Here is a 19151-nt window from a genome sequence, read left to right on the forward strand (position 1 = left end):
TTTAAGTGGGTCAGTGCAGACTCGATGGGCCGAATGGCCTCCTTCTGCACTGTATGTTCTATATCCTAAAAGGAACAAAATCCTGGACTACAACCTCATAACACGTAGGATCAGCAGAATCGGCCCATCGAGTCTGCTCCAACATTCAATAAGATCATGACATCCACTTTCCCACCTTATCCCCATAACCTCGATTTCCTCACTGATTAAAAATCTGTCTCTCTCAGCCTTGATCATATTTAATGACCCGGCCTCTACAGCTCTCTGCGGTAAAGACTTCCACAGATTCACCTCCCTCTGAGAAAATAAATTCCTCCTCATCTCTGTCTGAGATGGGCAACTCCTCACTCTGAGATTCTGCCCTCTGGTCCCAGACTCTCCCACAAGGGGAAACAACCTCTCAGCAACTATCCTGCTATTATATCCTGTTTTTCACAGACACAATACCCCAATATGCATTAAAGACAATTAAGTAATTTGAAAATTAGCAGCTGTTGTCTGGGAAACACAGCAGCTAGTCTACACACAGCAAGATCCCACATACAGCAATGTGATCATAACCAATGCTTTCAGGATGCTGGATGAGGGATAAATATTGGCCAGAACACGAGAACAAACTCCCCTCTGAAAAGGTAAAACAACAGCCAGTTCTGGTCAATGTGCAACAAACCCAATGCACTATTCCAAAACCCTCAGTACTGACCCTCTGACAGTGCAGCACTCCCTCAGTACTGACCCTCTGACAGTGCAGCACTCCCTCAGTACTGACCCTCTGACAGTGCAGCACTCCCTCAGCACTGACCCTCTGACAGTGCGGCACTCCCTCAGTACTGACCCTCTGACAGTGCAGCACTCCCTCAGTACTGACCCTCTGACAGTGCAGCACTCCCTCAGTACTGACCCTCTGACGGTGCGGCACTCCCTCAGTACTGCCCCTCTGACAGTGCAGCACTTCCTCAGTACTGACCCTCTGACAGTGCAGCACTCCCTCAGTACTGACCCTCTGACAGTGCAGCACTCCCTCAGTACTGACCCTCTGACAGTGCGGCACTCCCTCAGTACTGACCCTCTGACAGTGCAGCACTCCCTCAGTACTGACTCTCTGACAGGGCAGCACTCCCTCAGTACTGACCCCCTGACAGTGCAGCACTCCCTCAGTACTGACCCTCTGACAGTGCAGCACTCCCTCAGTACTGACCCTCTGACAGTGCGGCGCTCCCTCAGTACTGACCCTCTGACAGTGCGGCGCTCCCTCAGTACTGACCCTTTGACAGTGCTAGACTCCCTCAGTACTGACCCTCTGACAGTACGGCACTCCCTCAGTACTGCCCCTCTGACAGTGCGGCACTCCCTCAGTACTGACCCTCTGACAGTGCAGCACTCCCCCAGTACTGACCCTCTGACAGTGCAGCACTCCCTCAGTACTGACCCTTTGACAGTGCAGCACTCCCTCAGTACTGACCCTCTGACAGTGTGGCACTCCCTCAGTACTGACCCTCTGACAGTGCAGCACTTCCTCAGTACTGACCCTCTGACAGTGCAGCACTCCCTCAGTACTGACCCTCTGACAGTGCAGCACTTCCTCAGTACTGACCCTCTGACAGTGCAGCACTCCCTCAGTACTGAGCCTCTGACAGTGCAGCACTCCCTCAGTACTGACCCTCTGACAGTGCAGCACTCCCTCAGTACTGACCCTCTGACAGTGCAGCACTCCCTCAGTACTGACCCTCTGACAGTGCAGCACTCCCTCAGTACTGATCCTCTGACAGTGCAGCACTCCCTCAGTACTGACCCTCTGACAGTGCAGCACTCTCTCAGTACTGACCCTCTGACAGTGCAGCACTCCCCCAGTATTGACCCTCTGACAGTGCAGCACTCCCTCAGTACTGACCCTCTGACAGTGCAGCGCTCCCTCAGTACTGACCCTCTGACAGTGCGGCGCTCCCTCAGTACTGACCCTCTGACAGTGCAGCACTCCCTCAGTACTGACCCTCTGACAGTGCGGCACTCCCTCAGTACTGACCCTCTGACAGTGCAGCACTCCCTCAGTACTGACCCTCTGACAATGCAGCACTCCCTCAGTACTGACCCTCTGACAGTGCAGCACTCCCTCAGTACTGACCCTCTGACAGTGCGGCGCTCCCTCAGTACTGACCCTCTGACAGTGCAGCGCTCCCTCAGTACTGATCCTCTGACAATGCAGCACTCCCTCAGTACTGACCCTCTGACAGTGCAGCACTCCCTCAGTACTGACCCTCTGACAGTGCAGCACTCCCTCAGCACTGACCCTCTGACAATGCAGCACTCCCTCAGTACTGACCCTCTGACAGTGCAGCACTCCCTCAGTACTGACCCTCTGACAGTGCGGCGCTCCCTCAGTACTGACCCTCTGACAGTGCAACCCTCCCTCTCGCTTTCTCTCTCTCTCTCTCTGTATATATGTATATATATATAAAGAAAGACAAGAAAGAAATAAAATGTAAAAGACAGTTAAAATGAAATTGAATGAAAATAAATGGGTCGAGGTGGGGTGGAGCTGATCATCTGAAGTTGTTGAATTCGATGTTCAGACCGGAAGGCTGTAGCGTGCCTAACCGGAAGATGAGATGTTGTTCCTCCAGTTTGCATTGAGCTTCACTGGAACATTGCAGCAGGCCAAGAACAGACATGTGGGCATGGGAGCTGGGTCTTGTGTCAAAATGGCAAGCAACAGGAAGATCAGGGTCCTGAATGCGCACAGACCGAAGATGCTCAACAAAGCGATCACCCTGTCTGCGTTTGGTCTCTCCGATCTAGAGGAGACCACATTGGGAGCAGCGAATGCAGTAGACCAAATTGGAAGAGATGCAAGTGAAACGCGGCTTAACCTGGAATGAGTGTTTTGGGCCTGGGATGTTCAGCATGGAAGAGGTAAAGGGGCAGGTGTTACACCTTCTGCGATCATATGGGAAGGTGCCATGGGTGATGGGAGAGGTACTGGGTATGGTGGAGGAGTGGACTAGATTGTCTGGGAGGGAACGGTCTCTGCAGAATGCTGACAGCTGATGGGTTCAAGAATTAATCAAAGAAAGGAATGGAGTGTTGGCCTTTACCTCAAGGCGGACTGGGAATAGAAAAGTGAGCAAGTGATGTGTGAGGGTAAGAGCCTCGGAGAGACTCCAGCTGGAGTCACAGAGCCATTGACTTTACAGCACAGAAAGTGGCCCTTCAGCCCAGCGTGTCTATGCTGACCATCAAGCACCTATTTACTCTAATCCCATTTCCCAGCACTTAGTCCGTAGCATTGTGTGCTGTGGCATTTCAAATGCTGATCTAAATACTGTGAGGGTTCCCGCCTCTCCCACCCTTTCAGGCTGCGAGTTCCAGACTCCCACCCACCCCTCTGGGTGAAAAAGGTTTTCCTCAAATCGTTTCTAAACCTCCTGCCCCTAACCTAAATCTATATCGCCTGGTCATTGACCCCCCCCCCCCCCCCTGCTAAGGGTAAAAGTTCCTTCCTATCCACCCTATCTTGTGTCCCTCTTAATTTGGTTCCTCCTCAGCCTTCCCTGCTCCAGAGAAAACAAGCCCAGCCTAACCAGCCTCTCTTCATGGCTGAAACGCTCCAGCCCAGGCAGCCTCCTGGTGAATCTCCTCCACCAGGGGGAGCCGTGCCGTACAGAATGATATTGGAGCTAAAAGGGTTAAATTATTAGCTCTGTTTGCATAATCTAGACTTGCCTTCCTTTGAGTTGAGCAGACTGAGTGATGATCCGGTCGAGGTGTTTACAACGATCGGGTAGTATTGGGAAGTTATTTCCCCAGGTGGTGGGAGGGGGGGTGGGTCTGGAACAAGAGGCATAACTCTCGAATGAGAGCCAGATAGTGTTGGAGTGAATCCGTCAGGCAATGTTTCAGTTGAAGGGTGGGAGAAAGGCTGAACACAAAAGGACGTGACTGACAGCCTGGTGTCAACTGATATCAGATTGATGGTGGGTGAGGAGATAGCGATCAGGCAAATCTCAATGGATGGAACAATCTGGCAAGGTTGAAGGTCTAGATGGCACAGTGCTAACTAAATACCAAGATCGAGGAGCTGAACAGCTGATTCCTGTATCTAAACTCATACTAAGAACTCTCAATTTCTCTAACGACCTATAACTGTCCGGGGCAGCATGGTAGCACAGTGGTTAGCATTGTTGCTTCACAGCTCCAGGGTACCAGGTTCGATTCCCGGCTTGGGTCACTGTCTGTGCGGAGCCTGCACGTTCTCCCCGTGTCTGCGTGGGTTTCCTCCGGGCGCTCCAGTTTGCTCCCACAAGACTTGCTGTTGGGTGAATTGGACATTCTGAATTCTCCCTCTGTGTACCCGAACAGGCGCCGGAGTGTGGCGGCTAGGGACTTTTCATAGTGACTTCATTGCAGCGTTAATGTAAGCCTACTTGTGACAGTAATAATAAAGAAAGAAGAAAAATTCCGTCTGATCCCGACCCCAGTCCAGGATCAAGTCTGTCTGATCCCGACCCCAGTCCCGGATCAAGTCAGTCTGATCCCGACCCCAGTCCAGGATCAAGTCAGTCTGATCCCGACCCCAGTCCCGGATCAAGCCAGTCTGATCCCGACCCCAGTCCCGGATCAAGCCAGTCTGATCCCGACCCCAGTCCAGGATCAAGTCAGTCTGATCCCGACCCCAGTCCCGGATCAAGCCAGTCTGATCCCGACCCCAGTCCAGGATCAAGTCAGTCTGATCCCGACCCCAGTCCAGGATCAAGTCTGTCTGATCCCGACCCCAGTCCCGGATCAAGTCTGTCTGATCCCGACCCCAATATGTAATATTTTGCTACTTCCTTCACTTGGGAAACCCACTCTGTTTAATGAACCCAAATGAGGAGGTGTTCGGGCTGGGGGAATACTTCACCCTCTCTCTTGTATTTGAGTTTCCTGCCTCTCGTTCAGATTTAAAATGTAACCATTTCAGGCTTACCTACAGCACGAACAAAAATCACCTTCGCAAACCTTCTGTTGGGGCCACAATTTTACCCATTGTTACAGCATCTCCCCCTCCCAGATAAACATGATGCCGTAAGTTAGAGTTCCTCTAACCTCGATCCAGCCCATTCCATCCCTTCAATGCGTCCTCTTATTAATGATGGTACTGGTAACCTCTGACCATCTGCTGACCCGTTCAGTCTCTGATCGTTCAGACGGGTCATTCTCTTGCTCCTGAATTTCCTTTATTTGTGACTCAAGTGGGATGTCACCCAGGCAGGTTAAATCGTAAATTCGAGGAGGGACTGCAACGTACCGACACATCTGTTTAAACCATCAGGCGAATCAACGCATTCACCTTTGGCCAGTGAAAGGGTTAAGACCGCTCCGCAGAGAAAAACGAAGAAGACTCTGAATAGATTTGCAAGTTGTCAGAACTAAAAGGGGCTCTTACCTGTTGCTTCAGCGTTGTCCCCAATCTAGTCGATCGAGAATTCCAGAGCCCCTGTTAAAATCCCAGGCGCATTTCCCGGACTGAATGGAGTTGCGGTTGAGGAAGAATAAAAGCAAGAAAACGTCACTCTCCCAAACCCCTCCGCAGAATTTGCTCTGCGTGGCGGGGTGGGGAGATTTACTCAAAGACGAGGTGGGCCAGAATGTGTAGTTGCGATCCCTTGCCTCTGTCAATGTGTTGGTGAACAAGGTAGATTTGCATTACGCACACCAGGCAGTGATTACAAACTGACTGTGCCCCGAGCTTTTCACTCACTTTGCAACTGGGCTGCGGAAGCTCCCAGCGATTAAAACAAGGCAAAGAAAAAAAATATATACCGAGCAAGCAAATCATGCTGAATGTGCAGAGCAAGGAGCCACTTGCTAAACCGAAGGGGGAACACCTCTTACCACAATCATGCATTAACCAGCCCTGTTTGCGGGTTAGACCAAATGAATTTCTTTTTTCTTTTCAATTGCAAGAAAGGATGGCAGCACAATAAAACCTTGTTCAGGGGGAATTCTGCAAAGTCAGCGTGGCTCAGACAGCAGAACTCCGGCGTCTGAGTTAGACAGAGAGGCTCCATCCCTACAGTGATCTCAGGACATCCCGAAGCCCTCCACACACCTAAGTGCTGGTGAGGTGCAGCCCACTGTTGGAAGATGGGAAACCACAGCGAGCAACGTTTGCATGCAGCAAGTTCTCACGCAAACGGCAATGTGATAATAATCCGTGCTGTTGATTGAGGAATAAATATTGGGAGCCGGGGAGGGCTCCCCAACTGTGTGTCGAAATAGCGGCCGTCGGATCGTTTACACCCAGCCGAGAGGGCAGACGAAGGCCTCAGTCTAGCATCTCGTCAGGAAGACAGCAGAGTGGCACCCCCTCAGTACTGCAGCACGAGAGTCAGCCCTGTACGCTGTACAGACGTCTCCAGATTGTGGTTTCAAACCCGCCATCTCCTGGCTCAGCAAGGAATAGGGATTGTGAATTTGGAGTGTTGGGGCAATTGGAAACCAAGGTGGGGCCTCATGAGAGGGGGCAAGGGAACCGTTGGACATGGATGCAATTTGAAACACTTGCAAACGGTGACAATATTGTTACATGTATCTTGTCTCTTTAACCATGGTAAAACGTAGGGCAGCACGGTAGCATAGTGGTTAGCACAAATGCTTCACAGCTCCAGGGTCCCAGGTTCGATTTCCAGCTTGGGTCACTGTCTGTGTGGAGTCTGCACGTTCTCCCCGTGTCTGTGTGGGTTTCCTCCGGGGGCTCCTGTTTCCTCCCACAGTCCAAAGATGTGCAGGTTAGGTGGATTGGCCGTGCTAAATTGTCCTTAGGGTCCAAATTGCCCTTAGTGTTAGTTGGGTTTACTGGGTTATGGGGATAGGGTGGAGGTGTTGACCTCAGTTAGGGTGCTCTTTCCACGAGCCAGTGTTGACTCGATGGGCCGAATGGCCTCCTTCTGCACTGTAAATTCTATGAAATTCTATAACTTCCCAAGGTACCTCCCAGGAAAGCGATCAAACAGAATTTGACACTGAGTCGCGTAAGGGAATGTTAGGACTGGTGACCTAAAGCTGGGTGAAAAATGTAGGTTTTAAGGAGGGGAGCGCGTAGGCGGAGAATTCGAGAGTTTAGCGCCAAGCCGGCTGAAGGCTCAACCACCAATGGTGGAGGAGTGAAACCTGAGGAAACTCGGGTGGTTGAATTAGAGGAATGCGGAGACCCCAGGGATTGAGGGGTTGGAGGAGGTTACAGAGATAGTGAGGGGGGTGTGCAGGGGAATGAGGCCATGGAGGGATATGAAAACAGGGATGAGAGTTTTGAGATTGAGCCTCCCATTCCAGTTCAATGCTGGTTATTCTGAGAGATGCGGTTGATGGGTTGAGGAATATCCGTCTCTTCGTTATCCCCTTTGTGACTATTGGCAACATGGACTTCAGTAGAACCCTGTCAACCTGTTAATGTACTTGATTTGACAAAAAACAACCATCAGCCAATCACTCATGCGTGCAGTCAACTTTCACCACAACCCCTCCCCCAACCCCTCTCTCATCGCCTGCGAAGTTTGGCTCCCTGCTCCGGGGGTCAGATCTCTGGTGCGAGTCGCCCCCGCTGGATCTCACTCACGGACGATACAACACCAAGCGATGCCGTTCCCTCCATCCCGCCTCTGCTGAGAACAACTATCAGGTGAATCCCATTTCCCTTCCCCTTTCCCCGTAGGGCCGCCAACCTACCCCCTCAAGGACTTAGCAAACTCCCTTCTTTTGAAAAGTTGTTGTTGAATCTGCTTCCACCCCCCCTTTCAGGCAACACATTCCAGAATGCAGGAACCCGCCGTGTAACAATAATTCTCCTCAGCTCCCCCGCTGGTCCTTTTGCTGAGAATTTTAAACCCGTGCGCTCGGATTAATGGCCCTCCTGCCAATGGAAACAGTCTCTCCCTGTTTACTCTCTCAAAAGCTCCTTTAAATCTCCACTTAACCTTCCCTGCTCCAAGGAAAATAATCCCAGCTTCTCCAGTCGATTCCGCATTAACTGAAATCCCTCATCCAATAAGATTCCTTCTCACTTTCCCAAGGCCCAGCCATCCTTCCGACAGCCTGGAGCCCGGAATTAAACACAGCTGGGGCTTAGTCAGCATTTTCTAAAGGTGTATTACAATTTCCATTCTTTTATATTCTGTGACCCCAATTTTAACCCTTTGAGTGCAAACTGCCCTTCCCTAGGGTGAGATGGAGTCTGGGGAAGTGGGGATTGGCATTTAACTGGGCGAGAGAGTCCAGAGAGCACATTGCCAGGATCGTGATTCTTCTCCCAGTAAGTTCTGGGTGGGAAGGACGTTTAACCAGTGGAGGATGGGACAGTCGGTATCACTTGCGGGTTCGGATTGTCAGATAATCAGGGCCCGATCAAGATATCCTGATGTCAGGAAGGGGGGCCCCACTCAGAACCAGCCCCTTCCCTTTCTTCTGGCACCCTTGCCCCCACTTCCCGTGAGCCCCACCCCACCCCACTCACCTGTGGCCTGGGACCCTCACTGAACCTCGGCCTCTGGTGGGTGCAGTGCCAGTAGCTGCCACCGGTCCCAGTGGCGCTGCCTGCACGGGAGAGATGTCAGCCTCTGATTGGCGGACAGCCTCTTTGCGAGAGGTGGAATTCCCACCTCCTGGGTCCTCGATTACAGGGAAGGCCTTCCTCTGGCCATTTAAGTGCTTTTCTAAAACAGCCTTTTTAACTTGCTCTGCTAGCATTAAAGATTTGTGTCCATTCACCACAACATCTCTGTCCCGTCAGCCTCTTTAAAATTGTGTAATATGGTAAATATTTTCCTCTCCTTGTTCTCCTGACCATCACACTCCTCCACCTTAAATTTCACCGGCCATCTGTCTGCTCAATTTCCCACAACGCTCCAAAGGTTGGACACCATCCAGGACAAAGCAGCCCTGCTTGACTGGCACCCCATCCACAAACATTGACTCCCCCCACCACCAACGTACTGTGGCAGCCATGTGTACCGTCTACAAGATGCACTGCAGGAATTCATCAAGGCTCCTTTGACAGCATCTTCCAAACCCACAACCACTGCCGTCTAGAAGGACAAGGGCAGTAGATACCTGGGAACATCGCCACCTGTTAGGTATGATTCTGCAATTGGGCAGCACTTACTGAACAATCCTGAGTGTGCTTACAGCAACTCTAACAACAATATTAAGATAATCGGCTGAGTTTGTTGCATGTCTCATTCACGCTCGCTGGAAGCGACATTCATTCATACACAGGAAGCTGTTCTCTGCAAACAAGAGGACCATGTTCAAGCCTTCTGCCACCTTTTGAATTACCCGGGAGCTTGGGGAGCCCATGGTTTCCCCGTTGCTTTCATGGCAATGGCTCGGCTAATCAGAGTCAACTTGCCAACCAATCAACACCTTTTCTTCCTGTGGTATAAATTGTGGTGATAGTTTGAAATTTGGCATTCCTGTTTGTCCTGATGGGTGCCAGATGAAAAGCTTCAGTAAACTGTCTCTATTTTCAGCAATATATTACAACAGTGACAATGACTATATTTCAAGCCTTGCTTGCTTGGTGTTTTGGGAGCTATCGAGGCTGTGCAAGGCGTTATAGCCCACCTGATCCCTTTGCACACTTTACACATCTGCCTGGAGATGTCCTGGGTCAACTCCGCAACTTCTGGCTGCGAGGCTCAGGGTCTCACTGCTATGTAGCGACACACAGTCAGGACGGTCAGCTGGGATATCAGGGGACCGGCACGTGCGTGCGCGTTTCTCCGGACAGAGCGACACGCTGGGGTGAGGCATACTGTTAGAAAAAAGAGAACTCAAACATAAATCCTAACCAGAAACATTTTGGGGCAATGCGTTATATTTAAATAATTCCTTGAGCCTTGTTGAAAACCCATGAAGCTCCGCCCTGGAGTAGCCATGGTGAGATATGAGGCGGCCAAATGCTTGGACAAAGAGGTAAGGCTTGAGGAGAGACCTAAAGAGAGGTTGAGGGAAGAATTTGCAGAGGTTAGGGGCCCAGGCAGCTGCAGGCATGGCCGCCAATGGTGGAGCGATGGTAACTGGGGGTGCTGCAGAAGGTCAGAACTGGACGAGTGCAGAGATCTGGGAGATTCTAAGACAGGGTTGGAGGGAACTGGTTAATAGTTCAGAAATGAAGCATTAAAGGAGATTAGATGGTCAGGCAGCTGTAATAATGGAAAGCACTTGAAGCAAACCCATCAATGATTGAAGACACAGATTGTTTTGAAAAGATTTGAGACTGTGTGCATTTTGCCTTGCTTTACCCCACATGTATCCCATCAGCTAAAAATCCCAAACTGATTGAAAACAGCCAAAGGAGAGCGGCGTTGTTGAATTGACAAACAAAAATCAAGGAGACATGTTCTTCTTAGAAAGGAAAACCCTTTGGAGTTCAGTCGGAGGTCGAGAGAATCCCGGAATTTTGGCGATCCCCTTTGAAGCCTTCTCTCTGAGCGGGTCACACACATTCAGTGCCTGGGGGTAGGGCACTCAGTACTTCAGGTTAGGGGACAGGTTGGGATGGGGTGGGGTGGGGGAATCATCCAGGAAGCTCCCATTCCTGAACTATAAGCAGACAGAGACAGAGAGGGAGTTAGAGACACGAGAGAGAGAGAGAGGAAAACACAAGGGACTGGATTCTCCAATTTTCAGACTGTGTCCTGTCGCCGGCCGGGAACGGTGCCGTTTTAAGACCGTAAAATCGGCGCAAAATTGCCACCGATCCTCCGTTTTGCTGGGGGCCAGCATGCCGGTAGCGTAGAGCGCCCGGCTCTAGCTGCCGATACGGCCGGAGAATTGCCGGGACCGTGGCCGCACACGCGGGCCCGGCCTGCCAAATAGTGCCCCCCCCCCCCCCTTTGGTCGCCTGGACCATCCCCAACAGTGCCCCCAGCCCATGTCAAAGTACCCCCTGCCCGCAGATCGGCTCTCCCCCGACTGTGGCAGCGCTGCTCTGAGTCCGCAGCCGCCATGCCCAACAAAAAATAGCAACGCGACCGGTCGGGGGGGGGCGGAGCATCAGGGGGTGGTTCTCAGGCAATGTCCTGAGGCCATTCATACGCTGAATACGCTGCTTTGGAGGGGGCGGCGAATCGCGAAAGCGGCACCGCCCTCGATTTCATTGCAAACAGGGATTGTCCGGCCGATCGGCAAACGCAGTTTCGGCGTCAGGGACCAGAGAATCCCGCCCAGGACGTAAAAGGCACACAGAGAGCAAGAGAAAGAGAGAGAAAGGCAGAGGCGCAGAGAGAGGGCGTAAGGGTCTCAAAGAGAGAGGGCATTCGAGAGAGAGAGAGAGAGACATAGAGGGAGAGATAGACAGACACAGACAGAGACAAGAACGGAAAGAAGGATTTAGAGACATCAAAATGATTCCAAGCTCATTGTGAAGAATAAAACTTTACACAATTCCTTTTCCTAACAATTTCTTTATTTACATTACATTTACTAGTCCACCAGTCATGGCAGAATCTCTCTTTATGCTCTGAATAAAATAAATAATCAGAAATGAACGAATAAACCAGAGGGGGTGACAGCCCCGAGGTGGGGCCCTGCAAGTGACACAAAATGTCCAAGGAAACTTAACCAACAAAGCCAAAATATAATTGCTAGGGATGATGGTGCGCCCACGTGGCGGAAGGCCTGGAGCCTGCCGGTGGACATCCCGTGCTCCCTCTCCAGGCCATGAGCGTAGCTGCGGTCGAGGGGAAGACAGTCACGTCGGACAACCCCCCCCCCCCCCCTCCTGTCATAATATACAGACAGGTATATGATGGCGTGCCGACAGGCAGTGATTGACACACAGGATGACCAATGAACACACAGAACACAGCAGCCAATCACCAGACAGGACACGACCACTATAAAGCCAGAGGGCACCAGGTTTCCCGCTCTCTCGGGATCCAGCCCCTGAGACAGTCAGAGCTCGTGAGCAGCAGCTAGAACAAGCACCATGTGGGAGTCAGTTAGTCTGGTCAGGCTAGCCTCAGGTCTCCAGTCAAGTCAGCATAGTGTCAACCCACAGTTGAACATGTAATATAGTTTAGATGTTAAATAAAATCGTGTTGCATCTCATCAAGTGTTGGAAGCCTGTCTCTCTCTCTACACTGCATCAAACGCAGTCCACATCGACCCAGCTTACCCAACACATCATGGTACCAGGTCTGGATGTTGAGAATTGACGGACTCACCTTGAGGTAATCTGCCTTGACCAGCGATCAGCCATCCGGTAACATGGACAGCATCCGCCCTCCTCCGCACATGGATTTGTTAATGGCCACCCTGGTCAGGCCCAGGGGCAGGCTTCTGAGCAGATCCTCCTCCCTCCCCACGCCCTTTCCCACTGGGTGGAGTCTCGCTCTTTATAATTGTTCAGGTACTTCATCAACCAATGCCCAAAATCATTAACATTTCATCATCAAGAAGCGCAGAGACAGAGGAAGAGAGAGAGAGGGGGGGGGAAAGAGGCACAGAGATACAAAGAGGGAGAGATGTAGGAAAAGAGAGTGAAAGAGAAGAAAAACAAAAACCTTTCCATTATTTGTTTCTCTCTTCTTCACAACCTGCTGATTTTCACACTTCAGTCCATTGTTTCTGCCTTGTGGAGTTTATCTTCACAGATGTTCCTTGACCCGGGGAACAATTCCATTGATTTCGGCCTTGATTTCACACTGGCTGTATCTGTGGTATTTTGCTTGTACGTTTTTAAGGTCGGATATTGGTGACCTTTTCACTTGGGTATTAAACATTCATTCTCAATTACTGCAGCGTGGGACTGGAGGCAAATGTAAACACGGACTGGGTGAGGATAGCAGGAGGTTCCCGTTTGGGTTTGAGAAACAGTCCAGCAGTTGACCAATTTCTGGTGTTGGCTCATAGATGTGATAAAAAATAATAATCTTTATTCTTGTCACAGGTAGGCTTACACTAACACTGCAATGAAGTTACTGTGAAAAACCCCTAGTCGCCACATTCCAGCGCCTGTTCAGGTACCCCGAACAGACACCGGAATGTGGCGACTAGGGTCTTGTCACAGTAACTTCATTGAAGCCTACTCGTGACAATAAGCAATTATTATTATTAGTAGTAAAGAGGGAGAATTCAGAATGTCCAAATTACCTAACAGCACGTCTTTCGGGGCTTGTGGGAGGAAACCGGAGCACCTGGAGGGAACCCACACAGACACTGGGAGAATGTGCAGACTCCGCACAGACAGTGACCCAGCCGGGAATCGAACCTGGGACCTTGGAGCTGTGAAGCAACAGTGCTACCGTCTCATTTATCTCTTAAATAAAAAAATCAATGGCATGTCGGGGCAGGTAAGGACATGAAGCCACAACCTCGGAAATGCAAATCGAGTAATAGAGAGAAAAGTGAGAAGCAGAGAGACATGTTCAGACAAAGTGAGGGTGACAGAGATGGAGAGAGAGGGTGGCAGTGCTCCACTGTCAGAGCTGCCGTTCTTCAGGTGGGAGATCAAATTGAAATCATCTCAGCCTCTTCAGCTGGATTTTAAAAATCTCAAGAACTGATAGAAAATATGTTGGTTTTGTTAGTATGTTATCCTGATCCAGATACATGAGCTCGGTCCCACCACAGTGCCAGAAGAAACTACATTCATTAAATCTGGAATGAAAAGCTAATTATTAGTGACCTCGTAATTACTTAATTGTTGTAAAGGCCCATCTGGTTCGCTAATGTCCCTTAGGGAATGGCGTTTTCCATCCTTACCCGATCTGGCCTACACGTGACTCCAATCCCACAGCAATGTGGTTGTCATCCTGTGAACGAATGAAAAACTAACTATACTAATAAAGGTAGGGGAGTTGTCCGAGCCAATATCCCTTCCTTAGCATCACAAGAAAGCATCAACTGGCATACATAACTCTTGGAGAGCTGTGCACACACTATCTGCTGAATTTTCCTTTCCCACTATGGCGGCCGTGAAGGGTGAACTTTCAGATGCATTGAGATGTCCTGAGGATGCGAAACCGCTATAGAAAACTTCCGGCAGTTGAAATGAACGCCTGGGGATGTTTTTGTCAATCACTTCCCTGACAGATCTGTGTCTTGGATTATTCCAAGGGTTCTTTATCATAGAATAGAGCATAGAATTTACAGTGCAGAAGGAGGCCATTCGGCCCATTGAGTCTGCACCAGCTCTTGGAAAGAGCACCCTACCCAAGCCCACACCACCCTATCCCCATAACCCAGTAACCCCACTCAACCAACACTAAGGGCAATTTTGGACACTAAGGGCAATTTAGCATGACCAATCCACCTAACCTGCACGTCTTTGGACTGTGGGAGGAAACCGGAGCACCCGGAGTAAACCCACGCACACACGGGGAGAACGTGCAGACTCCACAGAGACAGTGACCCAAGCCGGAAATCGAACCTGGGACCCTGGAGCTGTGAAGCAATTGTGCTAATCACTATGCTACCGTGCTGCCCTCAGGGCAGAATTTATGATTCGGACACAATGCAATAAAGCGAACAACAGAAATGTTTCGACTCTACTTTATTAGCAAAAATAATACACATAAGAAAATAATATAAGAATATAAAATAAGAATGCAAACCAAGAAGATAACACAAGAATCTCACGCCCATCTGCTCGTCGGGGACCCCGGGGTTCGACGGTGGCATCGGGATTCGGTTCCTGGCGCCAGTCGCGACTCTGGTCCGAGGTGAAGTCCAACGAACGAGCAAAAGGGCCTGACATTTATACAGTGAAGTAAATAAGTCTAATAGATAAGCAGTTGGGAAAGCCAGCAAGCTGTTGCAAATGGTTGGATGAATGAAGTGTTGAACAAGCATCGCGTGGCTTGGGAACGCCTGAGTTTGAACATTTGGCACTTTCTGTTACAGTAAGTACAGTGAGCAGAATTAACCGATTCCTTACAAACTGTCTCCATGTTGGAGTGATTGGCGGGGGTGGGGGAGAGGGTATACTCACTCATCCTCGACTAAACTGTCCCTGTGAGCAATCTGAACGAGAGCAGATTACAAAGCAATAGTAACCTCAACTACTCGTCATGTCTACAACAGCAACTCGTATTTATCAATCAGCGCCTTTAACACCCTGAGGCTTTTATATATCAGCGTCTTTAACACCCTGAAGCTTTTATATATCAGCGTCTTTAACACCCTGAAACTTCACAGTAGTCAGCGGGAGACCAGGTTTGACACCGAGTTACATCAGAAGATGACCAAAGGCCTGGTCAAAGACACAGGTCTTAAGGCGTGTCTTAAATGAGGAAAAGGAGAGGCCAAGCAGCTTAGGGAGAATTCCAGAGCTTGCGGACTCGGTCACCAATGGGGAGCAATGGAAATCGGAGAAGCTCGAGACGACAGAATTGGAGGAGGGCAGAGAACTCGGAGGGTTGTGGGTCTTGAGGAAATTGGGAGGGGAGAGGGCAAGGAGGGTTTGGAACATGAGGAGAAGACTGTTAAATTTGAAGGGTCAAGGGACAAGGAGTCAAGGTAGGCCAGTGAACACAGGGGGTGATGGGGCCGGCCGTACACAGTACAGTTCGATGTAGGGTCACAGACACCATCTGAGAGAGATCATGTGCCTCAGGGCAACTCTCAGCGAGTGAATGCAGAGTTACAATAAACCGACAAGACACAAGTCTGGAGTGTGATGGAATATTCCCCACTTGCCTGGGTGAGTGCAGCTCCAACAACGCTCAAGAAGCTCAACACCATCCAGGACAAAGCAGCCCCGCTGGATCCCTTCATAAAGATTCAGTCCCTCCACCGCCGATGAACAGTGGCAGCCGTGTGTACCATCTACAAGATGCACTGCAGTAACTCACCAAGGTTCCTTCAACAGCATCTTCCAAACCCACGACCACTACCATCTAGAAGGACAAGGGCAGCAGATACCTGGGAACCCCGCCGCCTGGAGGTTCCCCTCCAAGTCACTCACCAGCCTGACTTGGAAATATATCGGCCGTTCCTTCACTGTCGCTGGGGCAATATCCTGAAACACCCCATCTAACAGCACAGTGGGTGCACCTACACCTCAGGGACTGCAGCGGCTCAAGAAGGCAGCTCACCACCACCTTCTGAAGGGCAACTAGGGACGGGCAATAAATGCTGGTCTAACCAGCGACGCCCACTTTCCCTGAAATAATTCATGATGTTTTAACCATTCCAGAACCCCAATGATTTTCACTGAGCCACCAACAGGGCTCAGAAAGTCTGTACGACTGAACCAGTGAGAGAGTCTGCAAGGTGGATTCTTTAAAAAATGTATCTGAAAAGAGACACAAGAAGAAAATGAGACGGAAACACGGGAGATGGAAGAGAGAGCGATAAAAGGACAGACAAAGAAAGAGAGAGGGTTGATCGAGGGAAAGAAAGGGTGGGAGAGAGAGAGAAAGAAAGAGAGAGGGAGAGAAAGGAAGGGAAAGAGGCTGAAAGAAGAAACTGTCAAACAAAGCAGATCGAATGAAAATGAGAAATAATCAGATGGTAAATGGAAATGGGCAGCGAGAAGGGGGGGGGGCAAGGATGGACGATGAAAATGTGAGGAAGGAGGAAAGGATTTGAAGGAGGGAGAGTGTGGTAGAAATGCAGTGATCCAATCAGTGCTTCCATTTGACATTTAGTAACGTTGGGATATCCCTGTTCTGGGAATGGGTGATGGATTTGTTGGCAGATGGCGCCATCTAGTGTAAGTCCCACTCACTGCAGTGCAGCGGAGATGGGGCACGAAATCTCCACGAACACAGAAGTGGCTTTTCCCTAAACCCTGCAGCAACCTTCATTCATCCTGAATAAAAGATCCAGACTTTCACTTTTGCAAAACAGTCAATTGAGATTCCTCCACAGTGGCTCCATGGGAAACAAACTCGCCTGAGTCAGAAGGTTCTGGATTCAAATCCCACAATAGAGCTGCAGAAAACAAATCAAAGCAAATGTCCACAAGGTCAGTACCGAGGGAGCACTGCACTGTCAGAGGGTCGGTACTGAGGGAGTGCTGCACTGTCAGAGGGTCAGTACTGAGGGAGTGCTGCACTGTCAGAGGGGCAGTACTGAGGGAGTGCTGCACTGCCAGAGGGTCAGTACTGAGGGAGTGCTGCACTGTCAGAGGGTCAGTACTGAGGGGGTGCTGCACTGTCAGAGGGTCAGTACTGAGGGAGTGCTGCACTGTCAGAGGGTCAGTACTGAGGGAGTGTCGCACTGTCAGAGGGTCAGTACTGAGGGAGTGCCGCACTGTCAGAGGGTCAGTACTGAGAGAGTGCCGCACTGTCAGAGGGTCAGTACTGAGGGAGTGCTGCACTGTCAGAGGGTCAGTACTGAGGGAGCGCTGCACTGTCAGAGGGGCAGTACTGAGGGAGTGCCGCACTGTCAGAGGGTCAGTACTGAGGGAGTGCTGCACTGTCAGAGGGTCAGTACTGAGGGAGCGCTGCACTGTCAGAGGGTCAGTACTGAGGGAGTGCTGCACTGTCAGAGGGTCAGTACTGAGGGAGCGCTGCACTGTCAGAGGGTCAGTACTGAGGGAGCGCTGCACTGTTAGAGGGGCAGTACTGAGGGAGTGCTGCACTGTCAGAGGGTCAGTACTGAGGGAGTGCTGCACTGTCAGAGGGTCAGTACTGAGGGAGCGCCGCACTGTCAGGGGGTCAGTGCTGAGGGAGTGCTGCACTGTCAGAGGGTCAGTACTGAGGGAGTGCTGCACTGTCAGAGGGTCAGTACTGAGGGAGCGCTGCGCTGTCAGAGGGTCAGTACTGAGGGAGTGCTACACTGTCAGTGGGTCAGTACTGAGGGAGTGCTGCACTGTCAGAGGGTCAGTACTGAGGGAGTGCCGCACTGTCAGAGGGTCAGTACTGAGGCAGCGCTGCACTGTCAGAGGGTCAGTACTGAGGGAGTGCTGCACTGTCAGAGGGTCAGTACTGAGTGTCCCCTAACAATGCTGATGGGTGCGATTTACTCACCACACCGCCAGGCTTGATCTTCAGCAGCGAAGGCGACCCACCAGCGAGATGTACCAACTCCGCCGTTGTCAGCGGGATTTCCCGTCGGTGTGAACACACGGATATTTTCCCACCTGATATTTGTGGCGGATCTTCTGACTTCCATTCTAATAAAATTTGCCTCCAGTTAATCGGTGTGACAAAGGCCACCATATCGGCCCATTCCCCTTCTATTATTCCTGGTACGTCCGGCACTCCAAAAAGATCCCGGTAATATTTTTGATAATGTTTTAAATATCGAGGTGCAGAACCCCACTAATTGTGGACGTGACCAGAAGATGTGGACGTGGTTAGCTGGTTATCCTTTACACTCTCACATTGATCTTCTCCCTCTGTGAAGAATCTGCTCACTCGTTCCGATGAGGCCCCGTGTGTACCGGCCCCGCTCGTCGGACCAGGACGTCACGGACCGGACCTGCAGGAGGATGTGGTGATTGTATATCTGTGTAGGTGCAATACAACTGAGCAAGCACTGGAGGGAGCACGGGTGAGGTATATATACAGAGGAACAGGAAGTGAGGACACACTTCACAGAAGGGGGAACTGGTAGCAAGACACAGGCAAGCAGCATTGAGGTAGCTGTAAGTTAAGCACTGAAGAGAGAACAAACTTACAATAAAGCATCTACTCCAACTTTGAGACTACGAGCTTTATTAAGACACCAGGAACAACACATGGTACCAGCAGTAGCTTCAGACGCTTACTACAAGATTACTTAAGGAAAAGCTGCAGACACAGAAAGACCAAAATGGCAAGGAAAACTCCTACCGGACATTCGACTTGGGAAGACCTCGCTTATTCGATGATGTGGGTTGGAACCCCACCTCAGCTGAACATAACCGGTAATGTAAGTAATGTCTGGAAAAGATTTAAACAAGTGTTCGATATATATATCATAGCTAATGATTTAGCAGCAGCGTCAGACGAAATGAAAATAGCAATGCTCATCGCAGGACATGAAGCTAGAGAAGTATATAATGGCTTTAAATACTTGAAAGATGAAGACAGCAACAACTTAGAAATAATACTAAAAAAATTTGAAGAGTACTGTATGGAATTTGAACAGCACTGTATGCTCAGAGGCCAAACTGCACAGAGACTGAGTGATGCAAAACTCAAACAATCACTATCAGAAAAGAAAGGGTTCAGTCAAGA

General features: G+C 50.3%; 1 protein-coding gene across 2 annotated transcripts in view; it reads right to left on the minus strand.

Annotated features, from left to right (window-relative positions):
• The window catches only part of LOC119965451 (protein NDNF-like), a 34282-nt gene extending 16155 nt beyond the window's left edge, over nt 1-18127 (minus strand). The window contains exons 1-2 of one of the 2 annotated variants that reach the window (XM_038796246.1): nt 17958-18127; nt 14595-14730 (exon numbers count right to left, since the gene is read on the minus strand). In XM_038796246.1, coding sequence (XP_038652174.1) covers nt 14595-14661 — 67 coding nt within the window. In that variant the 5' untranslated portion in view covers nt 14662-14730; nt 17958-18127. Of the gene's footprint in view, nt 1-5422; nt 5821-14594; nt 14731-17957 lie in introns of those variants that run through there. The other variant, XM_038796247.1, reaches the window with a different exon arrangement.
• Nucleotides 18128-19151: the final 1024 nt, after the last annotated feature.

The sequence above is a fragment of the Scyliorhinus canicula genome, chromosome 4 (genome assembly GCF_902713615.1).
Source record: "Scyliorhinus canicula chromosome 4, sScyCan1.1, whole genome shotgun sequence".
Classification (NCBI taxonomy): domain Eukaryota; kingdom Metazoa; phylum Chordata; class Chondrichthyes; order Carcharhiniformes; family Scyliorhinidae; genus Scyliorhinus; species Scyliorhinus canicula.